The sequence below is a fragment of the Apis laboriosa genome, unplaced genomic scaffold (assembly GCF_014066325.1).
Source record: "Apis laboriosa isolate Shangri-la unplaced genomic scaffold, ASM1406632v1 scaffold14686_cov152, whole genome shotgun sequence".
Classification (NCBI taxonomy): domain Eukaryota; kingdom Metazoa; phylum Arthropoda; class Insecta; order Hymenoptera; family Apidae; genus Apis; species Apis laboriosa.
In genome coordinates this window covers 173,220-192,790 of record NW_025221692.1, presented here as the reverse complement: position 1 = coordinate 192,790, position 19,571 = coordinate 173,220, and the positions used below count along the sequence as shown (strand labels likewise).

The window sequence follows — 19,571 nt, the reverse complement described above, 5'->3', positions numbered from 1 at the left end:
AAACGAGGAGAAAATGCCACTGGCCGGCCAGGGAATGGCTCAAAGCGATCGCGATCGCAACTGTGATCCCTCTCCAACCTCGAGGGCGAACCTCGACAAACCGCGACGCATGCACACAGTTCGATCAATCACACGCGTCGACGGATGCACGCGGTTGTTGGACCTCGAATCGAGCGTGGTTTAACTCACCCTTCGTTGAGGGTGAAAGTTTCACAATCGGTGGGTTTCACGATCGGCGCGAGTCTCGATGATTTAATTGAAGAAAATCAGATAGAGATCATCAGATAGAGATCTTCGAGTTGCAACGAACGAGTGTTTTTCTTTGACTTTGATTTAACGTAATGTAACGAGTCGTTTATCTTTAAAGGATGGAATGATGAATCTTCGGGATGGTCGTTCGTCGGGTATTGTAACGATGGTCTTTTGAGTTTTTTACTTTTTTTTTTTTTTTTTTTGAGTTGGCAAAGGGTTAAGTAGAGCGACTAAATCGATTAACCTGATCGAGGCGGAGAGGCGGGGGTATGGCGGAGAAGCGTTCGGGTGAATATTTTAATGTACACGTAGTAAATGGAGTCACGGGGGCCAATCAGGCTTTCGAGGAGAAATCTTTTAATGAATTCTTAATGGAGTTCGTTGCAAGTTTAAAAAACTTGTTTATCGAATCCCGGGGACTGATCAATTATTCAATCTGCTAAGAATATTCGATTACCACGAGAATATTTAAAAATATCCCAAATCTTTCCCAAAAATTTTTAAAATAATTCGAATCTAATTAACTGATGTTTTTAAAAATGTATATAGAAATTATTACCGAGTCTCGCAACCCTTCTTCCTATCTATCTAATCGATTAATCTCTCTCTCCGAGGGAGAACACGCAAAGGATGAAATCTCTCTGAAAGAAAAAAAGAAGAAGGTAATAATAGGAAAGTAAAAAAGCTCCTAAAAGAGCTGAACAATCTTCTCTTCTCAAATGAAAATACAAAAAACTACAAAAAAGAGATGAACAATCGAGAATATCGAAGCACGATTTAAAATTCATTCCATTATTATCATTATTACTTTTACTTTCTACTGGAAGAATCCCCAATAGGCGACGACCAAACCCTGAACTATCCAATTCGACATCACAACAATTATGAAGCAAAATGAAATTACAAAGACTTGCTAAAAAGAAATCAGAAAAATCGAACGAATCGAAACCCTAACCCCTACGAATCATCATTCAAATCAAGAATGATCCCCCTCCCCAAAATTTTAATCGTAATTTCCAATCGCTTTTCTCGCAGACACGACGACAATCACGGATATTATCCGTATTCATATCCCGTGTCTGCGGTCGAAATTCCGCGTTAAATAGCTTCGACTTGGGGCCCGTGTCCATCCCCCGCGCCAACCACTTCCGGGTTTCCACGCCGTTGAACGGTTTCGCAACTACGCGACGTCACGGGTGGAGGAATTATGGGACGAGCTCGCCGACCGAACGGAAATATTTTAATATAGCCACGGGGATGCGTTTTAATATACATGGGGCTATGTTGGGGAGCGTCCCAGCTTTTCTCGTCTCGACGAAAGGGTTGGATTTTTTATGGCCTCCATCGAGTTGGATTTATCGCGCTATCGTAAGGGACGCGGAGATCCTAGAAAGGGAAATCGAGTTTGCGACAGCGAGTTGGAAAAGTTAAAAGCGGTTTAAATAAAAGCGTCTCGTGGAGAACTATTTCTTCTCTATTTTCTTCTCTATTTTCGATGGAGAGGATCGAGGGTAAATTCCTTCCTTACGATATCTTGAGAAAAAATGCAAACGAAGATTCTCGATACGTCGTTAAAGGGATTCGACGAGGAAGGAAAAATTAAAGGAAGGAAAAAAATTCCTCCTGAAAATTATCTTGGTCGGGTGATCAAGGTGAGGGAGCAATTTTGAAAGAGCATTGTTATATAGATCTGTTATAGATCTATATAATGCTAGGCACAGATTGTATCATTTATAATAGTTGGAATACCTTCAACGCTTTCGAAAATGTATAAAGAAAAGCCCGAGGGAAGATAGGGGGAAAAAATAAGCACTACCGACGGTAGTATATAATATAGTATATAATATGGAAGTTAGGTAAACGACGTCATAATATCTGCGCTGTTTTAAAGAGAAACGTTTAAAAGAGAGCGGTGTTTGGGGGATCGTAAACAGATAACGCTTTAACCCATCGTGACGTAGATGTAATCGTAAAAAAAATGATAATAACATTCCAATACATTTTCGAATACATTTTCGAAAGGGGTTAAATTATCGGGATAAGATTTTTGAAAACGAACTCGAAGCCTCGATCAAATTATTTGTAAGCGGGTCTTCGAGCCGATTAATTCCTCTTTAATTTTTTGACCGCGCACGTTCGTTGAATCGACCCTCCTTTTCACCGCGTCGCGTGTTTTCCGATAATTGAACGAAACGGCGACTAATTTAACGCGTCGCGCGCACCGACCGTACAAGTTATGTTATTTAATCCAATCTGCGCGTCAATTTGCACGTCAATGCCCGCGTGAATGTCAAAGGGACCGAAGACGGGTGCAAGAGGATTCGACGAGAAAGAGATTCCAACTTATGTATCTCTGTACAAGAAGAAAGAGAGAAAAAAAAACAACAAAGAAGAATAAAGTTAAAAGTAAAAGAAGGGGGAAGGAAGATAAAAAAGAACGTGGACGATCGGTTTTTCAACCGAGGTATAAATCTCGCGTCGCGAAAGAAAAAAGATATTTTTAACCGAGCGCGTAATTATTTTAATCCCGAATCGGCCGGTGAAAATGAAAATGAAAATACAACGATGAGATTATTTACGAGTGATTCGAATTGACGCTCGACATTTGCGCCAATTTTATTTCATCGGTTTGTTATAATTCGATAGGTTTGGATTTACGATCAACTGTCTCGTAAATCGTTGTTCCGATTGCTTTTGATTGAATTGCTTTCGATTCACGAGTTAGTTATTTCGCACCTGTTTATTTAACAGCCATGTTACGGAGAAGGAGCGATTTTTCTTTCATCGATGGCGCTTTTTTAAATATCGCGCCAGTAGGGAATGCGCGCCGTAAAAAAACGGGGAAAAAGAGAAGAGATCGATGAACGAGAAACAGAATTCTACCTTAACGATAGAGAAAGTTTTCGTACGTTGGCACAGATGGCGCGAATAGTTCAAACGGAACTGTATAGATCTCGGCGTGGATCGTGGATCCTCTCGGAGCGGGAAAATTCGTATTTTAAAACAGCAAGTATATATATATATATATATGTGTGTGTATAAATACATCACTTTGTAATAAACGAACAGAATACGTTCGATCGTTAAAATTGAAATCGTGAGATACAAATCGTGTGATTTTTACTCGTCTAACAGAGGAGGACAGGTACATTTCCCCTCTTTCTCCGCGGCATGACGAGTCGCGCACTCCTTCAACAAAATCTTAAACGGATGCGGGGCGGTAACTTGCGGAACGTCCATTATTTTATTATACTCGTCATTTTGACGTTTCAACTCATCCACATACATCTTCTTCCCTTCCTCGATTTCTTTACGCCGCGTCTCGTCTTTCAATTTCCATTGCTCCACCAGTTCCTTCTTGTAGCACAACATCCTCTCCCTCTCTTCCTTCTTCGCGTTGGCGGTCAACTTGGCTTCCATTTCTATCTCCTTTTCCAACATCTCCTTCTCCAACAAACGATCCTCCTCCTCCCTCTTCTTCTTTTCGCATTTTATCCTCAACTGTTGCTCCCGACCCTCTATCACATCCTGCAGAAGCTTCTTCCTAACCTCCTTGTACCTCTTCACCGCTTCGTCGCGCTTGGCTGCGGCCTCCTTCAGGGATTGTTCCACCAGCCGGTCAATCTCCAAGTTCCTCCTCTCCTCCTGTTTCTTCAAATTTTCCAAATATTCGAAATAAGCCAACAACTCGCTACGGAAAGCCGCGGTGGTCTCCACGATGGCGGCCTCCTCCCTCGCCAATTCCTCGGCGGTGATAACCCCTCTCAACCGGTCCATCTCTTTCTCGTGGCGATCCTCCTCCGTCAACCTCGTCTTGGCCAGCCGAATCTGTTCCAGCAGATCGTTCTTCAACTCTTCCTTCTTCTGGCGATCTCTCTCCGCCTTGTCCAGCTCCTCCTTGCGAACCGCCTCGCATAAACGTTCCATGTGCTCAACGTCCTCCTGCCGTATCCGCTTCCTCTCCTCCTCCAAAGCCAATTTCCCTGCCATTTGATTCATCAAAATTTGGGTGTCGTTCTCTTGGACGAGGCAACGCCTCTTCGTTTCCTCTACATCCCTCTGCTTCTTCGCCTCCACCTCTTTCAGCATCATCTGGTGCCAGAAATTATCCAATTCCTTCTCGGCCTGCCTCTTAACTTCGTTCTCCGTCATTTGGACGAGATTGATTTGTTTCGCTTCGATTACAGCCCTCTTCGACAATTCCTCCCGGAATAACGCGCTCCCTATCACATATTGCTGCATCTTTTTCTGGGCCAACAGGGCCAACCGTTGTTCCTCCTCTTCTTTGTGTATCTCTTCTATTGTGCGCCGCATATCGTCCATTCTTGCGTCGTCACCGTGCTGAGCCTGGTCTATCACCTCGTGGATCAACCCCATCTCTTCCTTCAACAGTATCTCTCGCAATTTTTCCCGACGTACGTTCACCATGTCTTCGTGAGATATCAGCCCTGAGGAATTACCACTTGTTGACCGATTACATACGCATTTCCAATCCGATTCTAATTGAGAACGAATCTATCGAGATAACGTGTTTCCTTTTCTTTTATTTAAAAGTTTTATTTTATTGAAATTTCTGTGAAAGCGGGAAAATAATTTGAGATAAAATCGCGCGACATAGTCTAGAATTTAGTTTTAGAATTCAATTTAAAATTTCGCCAAATTACACTCCATTTCGAATAATCTAACTTTATTTATCCACTTTTCTCTTTCCTTAAAAAAAGATGAAAGAAAAAAAAAATTCCCCAAAATTCGATTCCTAAATTTCCTACACGAAATTACACAAACTTGAAAACTTCGATCAAACGCAATTCTACGCACGCACCTCTTACTTCGCCGCGTGTCCTGACGACCAACACCCCATACATTCCTCGCTAGTACCTTGCTGAACGTGCTGCCTGATACCCTTCCTCCTGATCCTCCAGTTCGAGTGTTTCTCGAACTCCATGATCTTCGTCACGTGCTCATAGTCCCTCCTCTTCTCCTCCTCGAAGTTCTCGTACGTTTCGGGTATAGGGATCTTCTTGCAACCGGTCCTCTCGCGCAATCTGTATCCCCACCACACGTTCGGGCTGCCGACGGCAACCGCGTTGCGTTTCCTCGGCTTGAGGGGGCCGCATTGCACCTCCTCCAACTTGAAGAAACTCATGATTTCCCTCCTTCACGGTTGGATAGAGAGGGTTAGAAATTTCGTTTCGTCCTCGACTACCACCGATATCTCTCTTGACCTCGACGGATGGACGGACGATCGACGGATATGGTAACGGTGTTTACGTCGTTACCACGACGACCGCCTCCTATTGAATTAATATTTGAAGGGAGGAATATTTGGAGGAGGTGGAGGGGGTTGATTTGCAACTGCGGTCTGGTTACGGTTCGGTTAGGCCGGGTACACTTGGATCTTGCTCAATGCCCTGGAACGTGACTGATGCGCACGAACACGCTCCAAGGCGGCGAATAGGTGTTCGAAAGGGCCGTCTCTGGCGCGGTAATTGGATCATTACTGGGAATTAATGGGCTATCAATGGGGCTGGTCGTTTTTCTCGCGTGCCTGCCAAATGTTTCGTGTTCCCCCGTTGCCCGTGATTCTACTTCTCTCCCCTTTCTTCTTCCATTTCCTCTTTACGACGGCGAATTTTTTCTTCTTTAAAAATAGGCAGATGGATCATTACAAGGGATTAACTTAATCTCAGGGGAGGATCTTTATTTTTTTGGTATGGTAACGTTATAGTTGAAAATGTTTGTGATTACAAATTAACGTGAACTTCTTTACTCAATTGTGTGTTTAACTTAGAGACATTTCTTTTTTTTTTCTTCTTGTTCCAACGGAGAGGCGAAAGTTTTAATTTTTCCATCCAGCGTTTGGATTGACAAAAGCAAGGATGAAAAACTCGACGGTCGAGGAAATTTTAAAGGGTGCACTCGGTCGATGATCCTCGAGCACGCTTGCACGGTGAAAATCAATTATCCGGGGAAATCGTGGAATAGAAGGCAGGAGCAACGATGTTTCGCGAGGGAGAGGGGCGGATGGAACTCGATGGCAAAGTGCTAACATTGCACCCCGTCAGAAGTTCAGGACTTCGGCGGCGGGTTCGTCTTTCAAGTTCATCGAGTTTACGAGACTCCGTGTAGTTCGATTACACGCCCCCAGCCATGACTGTAACGCAATATCTATATCGAAGTAATCAAGCTCACAATATCCCCGATTTAGGCAGGAAATTTCGTCGGCAGACGGGGAGGGAGAGGGTTGCACGCGTCGATTCGAGAATTACACGCTCCTCGCCTCGTTCGAACGCGTCGCAGCCGTACGAATGATTTTCCACGCGTATTTGCACTTTCCTGTGGAAATTTCGCTCAAATTTCAAACGAAACGATTGTTGAACGATCGTCGAAAAGAGGGATTGTCTTGGACGATGAGCGAATTGGAATTCGACGATTCGTTTAAATCAATTCGATTCGTTCGGATGGATTGATTTCGTTCGACTCGATCTCTCGTTCCAATTTCTAGACTTGGTTTCCGTAAGAAACCATTTTTTGGAAGTTGGAAGAAAAAAGAAAAAAAAAAAAAAAAAAAAGGGGGGGAAAAAAAAAACGATAGAGCATTAACGGTAACGGTCGATCGAGTAAAGAATAAAAAAAATAAAATTACGCGTTAGTACGTTAGCGGATCGATCGATATCGTGCAATTTCTCAATCGAGAAATTTATATATTAATTCTGTAATTGAAATTAAATTCAATTAGAATTTTAATGGTTGCCCATATATAATTTAAATCATTTTCGTAATAAACGATCCTTGTTTGTTTCGAAAATGGAAAAAAAAAAAAAAATCTTTTTTGCAATTTACTTAAAATAACTTCACAAAATATCCATAAAATATTTTCATATTTTAAATTATACATTCCATTATTATTATTATACATTTCCAAATATAACGAAATAATAACGAACAAATTCGCAAATTTAATTCGCAAATTTTTTTTTTAGAATTACAATAAAGCAACAAAAATTCAGCTAAAAAAAAAAGAAATAATAATAATAATAATAATAATAATTTAAACTTCGCCAGGTATATACGGTATATCTTTCTCGGCCACCTTGTAATCACGGATAACGGATTCGTTATTCAATTATCAAAAATTAGTTCGTAGCGATATCCGATGGATGGAGTTTCGTTTCTGCCGATTTCTCGAAAGTGAGTACGATAACGGGAGTGCTAATCACGGGGCCGGAAACCGTTGCTCACAATACTAACCTGGCGTAGGGGATACCATGATCAACGAGGTGGTTCCCCCAGGCATGAGGCCACAAGCTGAAGCCTGTAAGTACTCCTAACATGAGTATTTGTGCGTTAAATTTTTGATAGTGTGGGGTTCTTGCGTTAAACGCAAACCCCATGCATAATCTTCCAACGAAATCCGCTCTAGAATTCTTTTAGTCGAAAAAAAACCCAAAAAAAAAAAAAAAAAAAAAAAAAAAAAAAAATAAACGGATATAACAACATTTCACTTTAAAATTTCATCGAATTTTGTACACTTACGGGGAAAAATTTCGGTCAAAAAAAAAATCTCAAAAAGCATCCTTCACGATTCGAAATTATACCGATCATCGATTTTCATCGATTTCCTATTTTTTGCTTAAAAAAATCTACCTTCTTAAAAATCGGATCGTTTAATAATTAATAATAATAATAATAATAATAATAAGATAATAATAATAATAATAATAATAATAATAATAATAATAATAAGAAAAGAAATACTGGTGAGTAAAATTATACGATATAAAAACCACCAAGCATTCCCGATTATTAATTTCCCACTTCGCAGCGCGAGACTGGATCACAAGTGAAAAGATCCATAGACCCAGTTCATCTCCTTTCATCCTCCTTTCGCCAACAACCACCGCCAATCATCTCCACGAAAACCTCGTCGTCGTCGTCGTCGTCGTCGTTCAGAATTCTCAAACCTCCTCCATCCGCCGTCATCGAATCTCACTCCCTTTCACTCCCGAGATCGAGCGAAAAACACGCGACCCACTTCTCCTCCAACACGCCTTCGACGAGGCCTTCTTTAAACTCTCCGCCGCACCGACTGCCTCGCCACGACAGGCTTGGATTGAAAAGCCGCGGTTTCCGGCGTACGTACGTGTCTCTACAGAGGGGGCGCGGAGGCAGGCCGTTGAAAGGGTACGAGCCGCGGTTCGCCGGATGGAAGAGGCCGGATGAGAAGTTTTCGCCTGGTGAAAAAGGAGACGAGTGGCGCGCTGCTTCACGCGTCGTCCAACTCACCTAGTTTTCGACGCGGAACAGGCCAGGAATCCTCTCTTGAGACATTGACATTTCTTATTGCGCACAGCTTAACGTAACCCCCCAAGTGTCCCTCGGACAACGGTGGAGAATCGCTCGAGGGTCGAGCGAACAAGAGCGGATCCTAGAGCAGACAATGCTACGCGGCGTTCCGCTCGCTCCGCCCGTTTATACGGATAGAATCGAGCTCGGTTCGATCGTTGTCCGACCTCGTAATCGTACGCCATCGAAAACGGTGACTGAGCGACTACCGATTTGCCATCTGCGCATTCGTCGAGCCATCCAAGGGCCATTACAATCGGCGGTGAAATGAAATCGCCACGAATGAAACACGAAACGGGTTTCTTCACAAACTGTCGTTGGTGTCGTAACAACTCTCTGCCTTTAATCAAGACAAATATAAGCGGCATTGCTTAAGAATCGATCAACGATCGATTCATCGATTAGTCTTTACAGATTTATATACGTACATGGTATTGCGCACATGGTGTTGCGGTGGGACGAAAAACACATCTAACTGACATCGCGCACGCGTTATATCTTATAACTTATTATACAGAAATTTTTGCACATCGTTAACTCGGCCAAGTATACAGTGAGACGGTTCTTTTTTTCTTTTTTCTTTTTTCCTTTTTTTTTTTTTTTCTCTCTTTACGAGATTATTTCCGTTTTATATCGTCCACGAGAGAGAGAGAGAGAGACAAGTTTAAAACGATACGTGTATGTATATGTGTGTATGTGTGTATATGTGCGCTTGACGCGATTCGATTCCTCCGGAGTCGGTTTTAACGTCGATGGCAAATTCCTCGAATTCCGTTCCCCTTAATTGATAATCGATAATCGGTCACCGATCGAATTCGTGACTCGAGGACGATGAAATCAGGCTTGAACGGAGTCATCATCCTCCGTAACGGATATTCTCTCGCGGGCTACGTGGATTATTTCGGTGTATCCCTCCATTGGAAAAGTATTTGCGGCTTAAAGGCGCGATTTGAGCGTTGAATCGATCAAATAGAGCGATATATAGATCGGGTGTTCGTTGTTGTTGAGGTTGAGATGTGGGTTTGTTCGGCAATTGTACGCGTTAATGCGCGAAAAGAACGGTTTCATTCCTCGTCGGACATTTTTTTCTTTCTTTTTTTTCTTTTTCTTTTTTTTGTTCTCGTTGCGAAAATGCATGCTCTGGTTTTTTTTCCGTTAATGCTAAAATATAATAACATAATCGATAATCGATTAATTGAAGATAAGAAGTGATGGAAGGTAGCTAATGGTCGAGATCGAGAAATCTCGAGGAAGCATAATATACGTAAGGAAAGGAAGATTTGGGATAAATGCGTGTGACTATGAAAGCGTGTCGAAGCGAGTAAAAAAAAAAAGAGAGAGAGAGAGAGAGAGAGAGAAGGAAGAAAGGACAATTGTATAGAGAGACAAAGAGAGAGAGAAAGAGAGAGAGTATGTTAAACGTACAGTGAAACGATTTCTACGATATGATACAGACTAAACAGTGTAATGTACGTGATGGAACGTAGTAGCAAAAGGCACGAATCTTTCTTATCATGAATCGACTCTCTATCTCTAAGACGGCTACGATCCTCTCGTTCGATACGAATCTATGATTTCTTTCTTTTTTTTTTTTTTTCCCCTCCTCTTCGGAATAAATACGAAAGAGAAGCGGAAATAAGAATATCGAGGATCGTAGCGACGTGTATGTGTGTATATGTATGTATCTGTGTGTATGTAAATGAATCGACGTGCGTTAATCGTGACACGATTCTCGAGTTCTCGGATCGATCATCTTTCTTCAGTCCTCGACTCTTCTACTTTATTTTATCTCACGCTGCGGGCAATATATCTGAAAAATAAATACGATCTCTCCGTTCAAGGAGGTCGTCCAAGAATCGACGAAATCGACGAAAATCTCGAATCGCTCGAAAACGTCACGTCGATACACTTAACAATCGATCCGCTTCGCCAATCCTCCACCTCCTCCTCCTCCTCCTCCCATTCTCAATTACGATCGCGTTTCAATTATATTCCCGTGATAATAGGTGATCAATCAACCAGAAAACCGATGGATCGAACCAGGACGAATCAAACGTCGATCGTCCAATATAACGTTATTATATACGTTAGGAGGAAATGGTTATTCGCGGACAGATTTCCCTAACTAATAGTAATCGTAAGTAATCGCGCTCGTATACGTGCTATTGGCTCGATCGAACCTCCATACAATTACAATCGAAAAAACACGATAAACGAGCTTCGAGAATGGTATCTGGAATCTTTATGCTCTTCGAAAGAGTGAAAAAAAAAAAAAAAAAAAAATACATATATATACACATATATATGTATAACAAACGATCCTCTTTAATTTTCGAAGACGAAAAATTCCAGCTACCTTTCGTACTTTCTTTCGCGTCGTCTAAGCGAGAATAATAATAATAGAATGACGATGATGATCGATTGAATCGTATGATGATATTGTAACGCTTTTTTTTTTTTTCTTTTTCTTGTTTCATTTTTTTATCGATCGAAGGCCAAGGATTCCGCGGCAGGACGCTAAGGCGTGGTCGTGGATCCGGTGGTCGCGGTTGGAATGGCGGTGGGCGCTGGGCCGGAAGCGGGCATCGTCGGTGGCGCGTAAGGGCTTCCGCAGAGTTGATCCGCGATCCGTCCACCCTCGCGTAGTCCGCTGAGAAATGCGCCGTGCACGGTAGCCGGGTAATTTCGTATGGTGTGCTCTCCTGAAAGCACAGATCGGTCCGCGACCGCGTTAAAGAAGAAACGGGGGAAGAAGGTAAATAAATGAATAAAAGAGAAGAGAGAAAAAAAAAATGAGGGACGAGGTTATCCCGTTTTGAGCGAAACACACCCCTCCTCTATCCCCTCGTCTTTCTTCTCCTCGGGTCGGCTGTTCGAAGATGGCGACCTTGGTCGATTTTAGGGGACCGAGATATGAGCGAGGATATAAATGGAAAGGCAATTTTGTTTTGACAAGGAGGTTTGTTAAAAGGAGGTCGAGAGGTTGGTAAAAGAGTCGAGAAGGAGATGCTTTTTTAGAAAATGTACCGTATATATGATTTCTCTGTGTTTCTGGAGTAAGCTTTTCCGATGCGGTGCTTTTATGAACGCTAAGCGTAACTCGATAAGGTGATTTTTGCGACCAAATTTGGATTCACCATTGCAAAAAATTTATCTGGATTTACAGATAAGAAAGGATGATACATGAAATTTGAACGAATTGCATCTTAATCTCGAGAAACATTGAAAATCACAGCACGTGCTATCATTTTTTGTTTGCGATAGAATTCTTAAACAACTTGTCTTAAATCTATCACGAAACCGTGAAATCCAATTTCGAAAGGGTACTATTGAGGATGAAAGGGATTGGTGAGAAAAGCACAGCCCCGGCCGCCTTCAAAAAGATACGATTCACGTGCGCTCCCTTTGTCAGCCGACAGACTCCACTTTCGTCCGTTTCTTCGAGGAAAAGGAGCGAGAAAGAGGTAGCCGATAAAAATATCGCGGAGGCTAAATATTTACCTGCGAAGAAAACCCTGGGTTGCGGCGGCGGTGCGCCAGGGGTGGCAGGGGGCGCGACTGGGGCGGCCAAAAGATCGTAATCGCTACCGGAACTGCCGACCGCGACGAAGCTGTACGAGCCTCTCGCCCATGGATCCGCTCGCCATCTCGTCACTACACTCTCGCGCGGCTGTGGAACCACTTGGTTTCCAAAAATACCCTTGAAAAAAAAAACACGATGTATTATTCGTGCAATCCCGTATACAGATCAGAACGAACGATCGACACTTTTCTAAACAATTATTCTTTCGACGTCGATCGATCGATCTAATCTAAGATCAATGAATTTTCGCGCATTCGTTCCGCTCGTTTTTCCATAAATTTGTTACGGAGAGAAAAAAAAGAGAAGAGAAAAAGAAACGATCGATTTAATAAAAATTTACCTTCAAGACGGCTATGCAACGTCCAACGATCACGTCGTCGCTGACATTCTCCATGACGCAGGCAGCCTCTCCAGCGACCAGGGCCAATAACACCGGCGCCTTGTAAAGGTTCCAGAAGAGGAAGAGCTCACCACGCGACGCGGTTGTGCTCCCCACGTGGCCAAACAAATTGGCGGTCGGATCCCAGAAGATCCGTTCGAAGCACAGCACCACCTGACGTGACGGATTCCCGGGAATTACTTCCTTGCCCTAGCGGCCCTCGTCCACCGATTATTCTCGACCGAGGTGCGCCATTCGAACGAACCAACCGGTCGAGTTTTCGGTGGACGAGAGTTTCCAATTGGACGATGGGCGAGGGGATGATGGAGAAAGTTTCTACGAGATATTAGAATCTTGGACGACGCGAAAAGTGGATTTTAAGGATTCTAATTTGGGGAAAATCTCAAACAAGGTTCAAACTCCGGACTTTCAATTATACAGGATATAATTTTCTGTTCTACAACGCGAAACGTTGGGGAGATTGCAGTGGATGCTCGTAAGCTTGTTTGGAGAAAATATTATATACCCGTTGGTTCCGGCAAATCCTGCGGTTTAAGGGTTGCTCACGTAAACGTTTATCTCCGTTCCCTCGTCCCCATGAATCATTCTCTTTACAGAGTGCTCGCCATCGTTTAAGAGAATTACAAAATTCAGGGCCTGTATTCCCGACGGAGATCCCCCCGAATTTCAACCCAATTGACTTCGTGTCGCGCTCGAAAAAAGGAAACGGATCCTCGACGTCTCATTGTTCGCTATATTTACGCCCACACTCGTACGACGATAACCGTCTTTGACACGTTGTTGGCTGATTGGACAGTTACAAGTTTCTCAAAAAATTTTTCACTCACAAACTTTTCAAATTTCAATGAATCGAATTGAAAGAAATCCTATCTTCGATATACGTGTTTCCCTTCGCATCGAGCCAACCTTATTAACCCTTTGCACTTCAGGTTTCGCTCGGTCGAACCAGCAACTTCAGACCTCAGATTCGCGCATTCGGTGGTCTCATAAAATTACCACAAGATAATTACTCATAAGATAAGATTACACCTCATAAGATTATACATAAAAAACTTAGGAACCTATGAAGCGATATTCTAAAAAAATCAAACATAAAAAAAATATTGCCACCGTTCAAGTTGCCGCAACAATCCCAGAGAGCAAAGGGTTAAAAGGTTCTCAACGAACCGCTAGAAATCTGGCTATAAATCGATACACGCGGATCGACGGGGCCATCTTCTTCTCGCGTCTATCTCGAATCGAGATAAACCGTCCCACGAAATGAATAAACCGCGCGGACGCGTATTATACCCCGCATCACAGCGCATCGAACGAGGTGTGACGCGACGTCATACGGCAGCCAACCGGTTAAACCCACGTCCAATTTAACCGAAACTCGAAACGACGCCCTCTCCTCCCCGCGTACGGACGACCCGCGTACACCCCACAAGCCCTTTAAACCGCAAGATCCCGGGCCCATTCTCTCCCACGGCATCCAAACATCGATTCCGTCGAAATTACCGGCGAACCGAAATCGTGGCGAATTTATTCGACCGCGCTTTATCGGCTGGATCCGTTTCGCCTCGCGATGAGCCTTTAATTTCCCGTGGAGAAGAAGAAGGAGGAGGGGGAGGAGAAGGAGGGGGATGATGGGGGCCCGGCTCGTAAACCGACCACGGGAGGCCCCGTAAAAGGAACGTGTCCCGGCGTAAGAAGCGACACGAGCCACGTCACCGTTCCGCTCGCGACGAAAGAGCGCCGCCCGATCACAATATATCTCATTCCCGGGGCCCGACAACTTCGATCGTCGTCCTCTGCCTCGTGGGGGCATAAATCAGCGGCCGGACGGATGAAGGTGGGGGGAGGGCTTACCTTATTTAAATTGCCGAAACCGAGCCTCTGAATAGCCTGCGACTTCCAGTCCGGAAGCGGAGGATTGAAGGCGACCGCGGACGGCGGCGCGGACGCCTTGAGCACTCCGAGGGGAAGGGTGACCAGCACCGCGTCCGCCTTGTACACCGTGTGATTTGTGTGGGGGCTGCGCGAGGGTGCGGCCCACACCTCCACCCCGTTCACCCCGTAGCGGACCGCCCTTGCCGCCGTGTTCAGCCGGATGTCCAGGCCCTCGGACAGAGCAACAGGTACGCACGAGTAGCCGTTGCGAACTGGAAAAAAAGAAAAAAAGAAGAAGAAGAAGAAGAAGAAGAAGACGAAGAAGAGAAAGAGGGAGGATGGATGGGAGACACGACGAGTACGAGACGATGAGAGGTGGTTGATTAAGGCGGTGGTGACAAATGGGAAGGTAATGGAGGTTCGATGGGATCGGGATGATAGGTAGATGGGGCGGATGGTAATGTTCGGAGGACTTGTGATTGGGGTGATAATAGAGGGACATGATGGAGAGTGGTATGTGTGCGCGCGTTTCCTCGTTTCTCGACGTGTTATGTTGTATGTGTACTCGGTGTAATGGGCAATCGTGTATCATCGCGTATTGATATACGATTACGTTTCTTTCTCTATATAATACATATTCGCCAAATTCGGATTAATTTCGAATTCCTGTCGTAGAATTGTGCGCTCTATTATTTTATCAATTCAAATGTGTCATATTCTATAATATCGTCGAATTTATAGAAAGGATAACGAAGGAGGAACGAAAAGTGTTTTACAGATCGCAAATTACATTTGAAATTGAATCTATATCTATATTCTATATGTATCAAAATAGAATCGAAATCTTCGAATCTCGTCTCGAATTGTCGGGACGCGGATCACGAAACGATGGCAAACATATTTTCCTGTGTCGAATTCGCGGCGTGGATCTCGCGGCGGGGTTGAAATTCCGCGGGACCGATGCCACCGGATGCGATAAAGGCTCCATTACCGGTTAATTGGATATTTCGCATTAGCCAAATCAGGACACCTGACGCGGTCCTAAATTCTCGTAAGCACATTCGAACCCTGTAACATCCGCCGCGCATGTACTAATAATGATACACAGGCGTCTCCACTTAGGGGGGTTAATTATGTTGATGGCCGGCAGCGTGCTAACAACCTGTCCCTGTCTCTCTCTCTTTCTCTCTCTCTCTCTCTCTCTCTCCCTATATAGGCGGATACACACCATTCCGGAGAAATTTAAATTTATCGCGCCCCTCCAGCCAACCAGTGTTCATCTTTCGATTATTATACGTTAATTCGAACGAAGTCGAATCAATCCGTTTCATCCCGTTACCGAAAGGAGAGAGGAAGGAATCTGGTGAAGGAGAAATTTCGTCACACGCTTTCCATTATTTCTTTCTCTTTTTTTTTTCTCGTCGACGCGTAGGGTTCTTTTAGAAATTTATCGTCGCCTCGTCGTCGTTTCGTTAATTCGACCGATTTAAATTCGACTTAGGCTCCGTTCACGGGGAAAGGGGAGGAGGAAGGAGAGGGAGAGGCCTTCTCGATCGCGATGCACGCATACGTACAAGAGAGAGAAATGGAGGGGAGGAGGGGTGTCGCGCGACGGAAGGACGCGATTATTTGCGACGACGAAGAAAAAAGTGCGCAGGCCGGATTCGTTATTATTTTAATTGGAATCCCATTCTGGACTGGCTGGTACGCCGATGCCACGGGTAAAGGTACACCCGCTCGTGTCTGGCGTCGATTACAGAAACCCTTTCTAATAAGCGAGGGAATATTCAACAGTCGGTTGAAGGGAACGGTCCGGTGCTACCAAAATTATGGTAAGTCGATCCCCTGGTTTACTCCGTGTTTCACTCCCGCCTCTCTTTCCGTTTCCATCTCGATGTTTCGTATGTTTCTCTCTTTCTCTCTCTCTCTCTCTCGTTGGAATTGGAAATTAATTCCTCGCAATGAGGAGGCCGGTTCCGAGTCGATGAAAATTATCCGCGGAGAGAACGGAGCGATCCGGTTTTGGTATTCGTTTTCATTTATATTGTTCTCGTCTTTATATCTTGTTTTCGATACGATTCTTTTCCCTCCAAGATATTTAATTAAATTTGTAGCTACGATAACGGTTAAAAGAAAACAAGAATGGTATTTTGGTTTTCTTGTTTTTTTTTTTTTTTTTTTTTTTTTAACGGACAGTCAATTCGAAAGAACATGAACATGAACATTCGAAAGATGGATATCATATTTAAGAGATTATTATCCTATTAATTACGAAATAACTTATATACTTTATTACCTGTTGTACAATTAATTAATTGTCCCTCTCTTTTTTTCCAAATATTTCGTTCCAAGATTATTTTTTTCAATATCGACCCTTTACTTCCAAGATATTTTAATTACGTTTGAATGATATAAAATAATACGATAACAGTAATACGAAATTATCGTTGCTCCCCTGTCTTTTTTTTTTTCCAACTGGGAAATTAATACGGAACGATATAGCAAAACGAAAATCAGGTTGGGTCAATCAAAGGGATATCGCTCGCGTTATTAATTACGAAATAACGAACTCGTTTACACCCAGACAGATATCCGGTTCCACGGTTTTCTGAAATAACATCGAATCGAGAAGCTAGGTGTACCTCTATATTATTGTTTGTTGCCGTAACTCCGACTGCACGTTCGTGTGTTTACTTTCGGGCGGAACAAGCGTTTTGCTGCGTTGGTAACGCAGACCGCATTCTGTCTTCCATCAGAGAATCATCTCTGAAAAATCTGGCAAAAATAAAAAAAAAAAAAAAAACAAAAAAAGCAGAAAAACAAAAAACAAGAAAAAAAACAAGCCGGAACTCCCCCATTCAATCCCGGTCCCATTGCCGTTTTTCCGGCTCTCGTTCGTGGACAAACTCGCTGAATTTTTCAACAGGCCGCGAACAGACTCCGCTACCGGCCAATGAAAAATTTGCCGAGCCGTCGTTTCCGTCTCTCCCTCCCTCCCTTCTCCTCCCCCATTTTTAAAAATCGTCCCCGCTGAAAAACCTGTGATTTCGATCTCCGCGAACGAGAGAGACGAGGCGCGCTTCCCTCCATTGGTTCGAGTTTACAAGGAAGTACACTTTAATTGAAATTTAAATAAGAGCCGGGAGAAGAAGAGAGCATCATCGAACAAAAGGGGCCACGGGCGAAGCGTTAAATACCGGGTTTCAATTATTCATCGGATAGTTGATAACAATGACTACGGTTTGGAAGACGGAGGACAAAAGGGTGGAACGCGTGGAACGCCATCTTCAAACTTTTCGAAGAATGGTGCTCGAATGAAAACGTGGTACGAAAGTACGACAATGAGAAATTAGAGGGAAGAATACGTTCTTTCTTTCCTTCTACTTCGTTATTTTTCTATATCTGAGTTTTATAAAATATAGAGAGATGGAATCGTGAGAGGAATGGCATTTGATCTCGTCGTTTATAAAATATTATACGACCTCTATTCTTTCTTTTTTTCCTCCCTCCTTCCCAAAATCACGTTGTACAAAAATAGTACCAATTTTAATTTAAAAAAATACGTAACGAAGGAGAATTATATTTTTCGGAAAAATTAGAACGAAAGCAAAACCAGACTGTATAATGTTTCGAATCATGACCACGAAAAAAACCTTTCCTGGCAAAGTCGAAGAAATACTTTCCCCTTGGCAAAGTGTAACGAAGATTCATCGTTAAAGGGAGACGTGGAGTTGGCCAGAACGGACGGACGGATGGATGGAAGGAAGGAAGGAAGGACCGGTAACTTCCGGTGAACGGTGTTCACCGAGAGACCATCCGAGGAACCAGCCGAGGAACGCAAATATTTAACGAAGAATTTATCAGCGGTGTCTGAGTCCGTGGCCACCGTGACGATTCACCGAGACGAAGAAGACCTCCCTCTCTCTCTCTCTCTTCCCTCTTTTTCCATATCGAAAGAGAAGCTCTTTCTCTCTCTCTCTCTCTCTCCACTTTTACAAGCATTGCCACCCTCTCTCCAGCGTCTTGTCTTCCGTTTGATCTTTGCTCGCAGTATTTTTTGACGGCGAGTCGAACAATTTGTATGCCGCGCTGCTTTTCAATTTACATTTAAATTGGTTGCTTATGGCGTTCTGTCGTCTCGACAGGAGTCGAAGTGCAGCCGGGAGCGCAACACGGCGAGGGTACGCGCCTCGGGAGCGGAGGGACAAAGAGAGGGGGTGGGACAGAGAGAGGATGCATCGCGTAACTCCGCGTGTAAGGGGGACGACGGACAGGGAGGAGGGAGGAGAGAGGAGGAAGCAGGTGGAGAAGGGACGTCCTCTTGGTCGAACAGTCAAATACTGAAACGGCCTCGAGAGGAGAAACGCCGAGTACCGCGCTGAGCAGCCGAGTTCATCGCACCGTGGCGACGAACAGCTCCGCGTTTTTGCGCGCGCCACGTGAACGGGTGTGCACAGTGGAGACGTATCAAGCTCGTGGGGAAACGTTTTCGTGGTGCACGCGTCTCCAAGGGAAACGTTTTCGTGGTGCACGCGTCGCCAAGGGAAACGTTTTCGAGAAATAGGGGATCGTGGTGTTCGAGTCGAGATCGAGCGATCGGTGTTGCTCGATTTTCGAGAAAACCTCGAGGATTGTTTCTTGCTTCGTTCAGATAGATACAGATTCGTTTCTTCTCCTACTTTTTCTTCCGGCGTGTCTTTTTTTTTACGAGGCATACCACGGATAAGGTAATCGAGTTCGTTATTCTTCGTATAACGACTCCGTTGTTCCGTGCAATGATGGAATTTCGACTTAATTATCGTTATATTATAATTAATTATAAAAGCCTCGATAAGCCTGTTCTATTGCTTTAACGAGTAGGGCGGGGGATAATTAAACACCGGCCCAACGACTAACACGAAATTACTCTAACAAATCCGAGGATAAGATCTGAAACAACAGGAAGGGAAAGTTATGCTAATGGCGTGATAATGAAGCGATCTCCTCGTAAAAGATTAACCTTACCCGGAACCGTGTTATCCACGAATTTTTACGCAATGTAAAAAATTTCACGCCGGGATCGTTTCGATCGCGATGAAAAGGGACGATTTTCTCGTTTAACCACCCGTTTCGCGTGGC

At 43.8% G+C, this 19,571-nt stretch overlaps 2 protein-coding genes and 1 non-coding gene across 3 annotated transcripts in view; 1 reads left to right on the top strand and 2 right to left on the bottom strand.

Annotated features, from left to right (window-relative positions):
* Positions 1–3,372: 3,372 nt before the first annotated feature.
* Positions 3,373–5,398, bottom strand: LOC122710418 (trichohyalin-like). Its single transcript, XM_043928258.1, has 2 exons — positions 5,131–5,398; positions 3,373–4,700 (listed from the first exon to the last, which is right to left on the bottom strand). The coding sequence occupies exons 1-2, from the start codon at positions 5,396–5,398 to the stop codon at positions 3,373–3,375; spliced, it is 1,596 nt and encodes a 531-aa protein (XP_043784193.1).
* Positions 5,399–7,495: 2,097 nt separating this feature from the next.
* LOC122710461 lies at positions 7,496–7,646 on the top strand. The gene has a single exon (XR_006345935.1). It is a non-coding gene; the product is annotated as a U1 spliceosomal RNA (small nuclear RNA).
* A 1,251-nt stretch (positions 7,647–8,897) lies between these two features.
* LOC122710417 (lysine-specific histone demethylase 1A) overlaps positions 8,898–19,571 on the bottom strand; it is a 100,920-nt gene continuing 90,246 nt past the window's right edge. The window contains exons 11-14 of the mRNA XM_043928257.1: positions 14,433–14,725; positions 12,522–12,734; positions 12,100–12,298; positions 8,898–11,300 (exon numbers count right to left, since the gene is read on the bottom strand). Coding sequence (XP_043784192.1) covers positions 11,116–11,300; positions 12,100–12,298; positions 12,522–12,734; positions 14,433–14,725 — 890 coding nt within the window. The 3' untranslated portion in view covers positions 8,898–11,115. The remainder of the gene's footprint in view (positions 11,301–12,099; positions 12,299–12,521; positions 12,735–14,432; positions 14,726–19,571) is intronic.

What these genes read in the sequence shown, in the direction of transcription:
- LOC122710418 (XM_043928258.1), bottom strand. Translation starts at nt 5,398, where the DNA reads ATGAGTTTCTTCAAGTTGGAGGAGGTGCAATGCGGCCCCCTCAAGCCG. An exon ending in CAGGCAGCACGTTCAGCAAG is followed by an intron (nt 4,701 to 5,130) that starts GTACTAGCGAGG and finishes GTAATTCCTCAG; the next exon opens with GGCTGATATCTCACGAAGAC.